This window comes from Bison bison, unplaced genomic scaffold (genome assembly GCF_000754665.1).
Source record: "Bison bison bison isolate TAMUID 2011002044 unplaced genomic scaffold, Bison_UMD1.0 scf7180017864492, whole genome shotgun sequence".
Classification (NCBI taxonomy): domain Eukaryota; kingdom Metazoa; phylum Chordata; class Mammalia; order Artiodactyla; family Bovidae; genus Bison; species Bison bison.
Genome location: NW_011495051.1, coordinates 1632215 through 1633362, shown reverse-complemented (window position 1 = coordinate 1633362; position 1148 = coordinate 1632215). Strand labels below are relative to the sequence as shown.

Here is a 1148-nt window from a genome sequence, read left to right as displayed (position 1 = left end):
CCCCATGCACACCTTGCCAGTCATCTTCTGGATCTCATTCCTGTAGAAAATGAGGCTCCTCCGCATGAACTCATAACTGGAGAGGAAAGCTGAGTGAGCCCCCAGGGCCCCGCACTGCCCTAGGCTCCGCCTGGCCCTAGGTTCTGTCGGCACCCCACCTGGCACCCCACCTGGCTTGACGCAGAGCAGCCATCCACTGCTGACACTGCTCCTCACTGCAGCACTCGAAGTGGTACTTCCTCTCTGGGTCCTCCAGGAAGCCTGGGAAGGGAGCAGCCCCCATGTGTCCCTGCTCCCTCCCACCTCCCGCCCCCCAACCCCACAGCCTGGGCCTGGGCCCATTCCTTACTAACAGCTGGCTGTGGGTTGAATCGTGTACCCCAAAAAAACATATGTACACGTCTTAAAACATATTTCCCAGGACAGGGACTCTGCCTTGACATAAGAGTCACTACAGGCCTAGGTAGTTAAGTGGTTAAGCTCAGCTCACACCGCAGGAGGGTGAACCTCTAATCCAATAGAACTGCTGTTAAGAAAAGCCGAACCTAGACCCAACCACACAAGAGAGAAGATCCCAGAAAATGAAGGCAAAGATGGGGAGACGTTTCTACAAGACAAGCTCTGCCAACGACCCCTCCAGAAGCTGGGCAGATTCTCCTTCAGAAGGAAGGAGCCGCGCTGACACTCTGATGTCAGACTTCTCGCCCCCCAGAACTGGGAGGAATACATTTTTTCCTATTTAAGCCTCCCAGTCTGTGGCATTTTCTTGCGGCCTCCCGCGAAAACTAGGAGAAGCTCTATCTTTCCCTCTGCAGACCCCACCCTCTCAAAAGCACCGAGGAGAAAACCCTCCCGGTTCCCCAGCACAAGCCCTGCTCACAGGAGAAATGGAACAGTTGCAGCGAGGCACGCCGGGAGAGAAATGCTCCCCAACAAGACAACGGCGGCCGTTCGAATCACTTCCGTCTCGGTTACTGGGCCCCAAGGGAAAAACCAGCGCCTGAGGCTGCTCGGACACTGCACTCAGTCTCTAGGAACTTAGGTGGGGCCGCGCCGGGGCGGGGACAAGCAGTCTCGTCCCAGGCCGCACTCACTGATGGAGAAGCTGTTGGGCTCTTCGTGGATGACTCTGCAGTGCTCCAGCAGCA

At 56.6% G+C, this 1148-nt stretch overlaps 1 protein-coding gene across 1 annotated transcript in view; it reads right to left on the bottom strand.

Moving 5' to 3' along the window:
• Positions 1 to 9: 9 nt before the first annotated feature.
• The window catches only part of PLEKHJ1 (pleckstrin homology domain containing, family J member 1), a gene marked incomplete at its 3' end in the record, with an annotated part of 2965 nt that continues 1826 nt past the window's right edge, over positions 10 to 1148 (bottom strand). The window contains exons 4-6 of the mRNA XM_010828425.1: positions 1095 to 1147; positions 171 to 261; positions 10 to 76 (exon numbers count right to left, since the gene is read on the bottom strand). Of these exons, the coding sequence (XP_010826727.1) occupies positions 10 to 76; positions 171 to 261; positions 1095 to 1147 (211 nt within the window). The remainder of the gene's footprint in view (positions 77 to 170; positions 262 to 1094; position 1148) is intronic.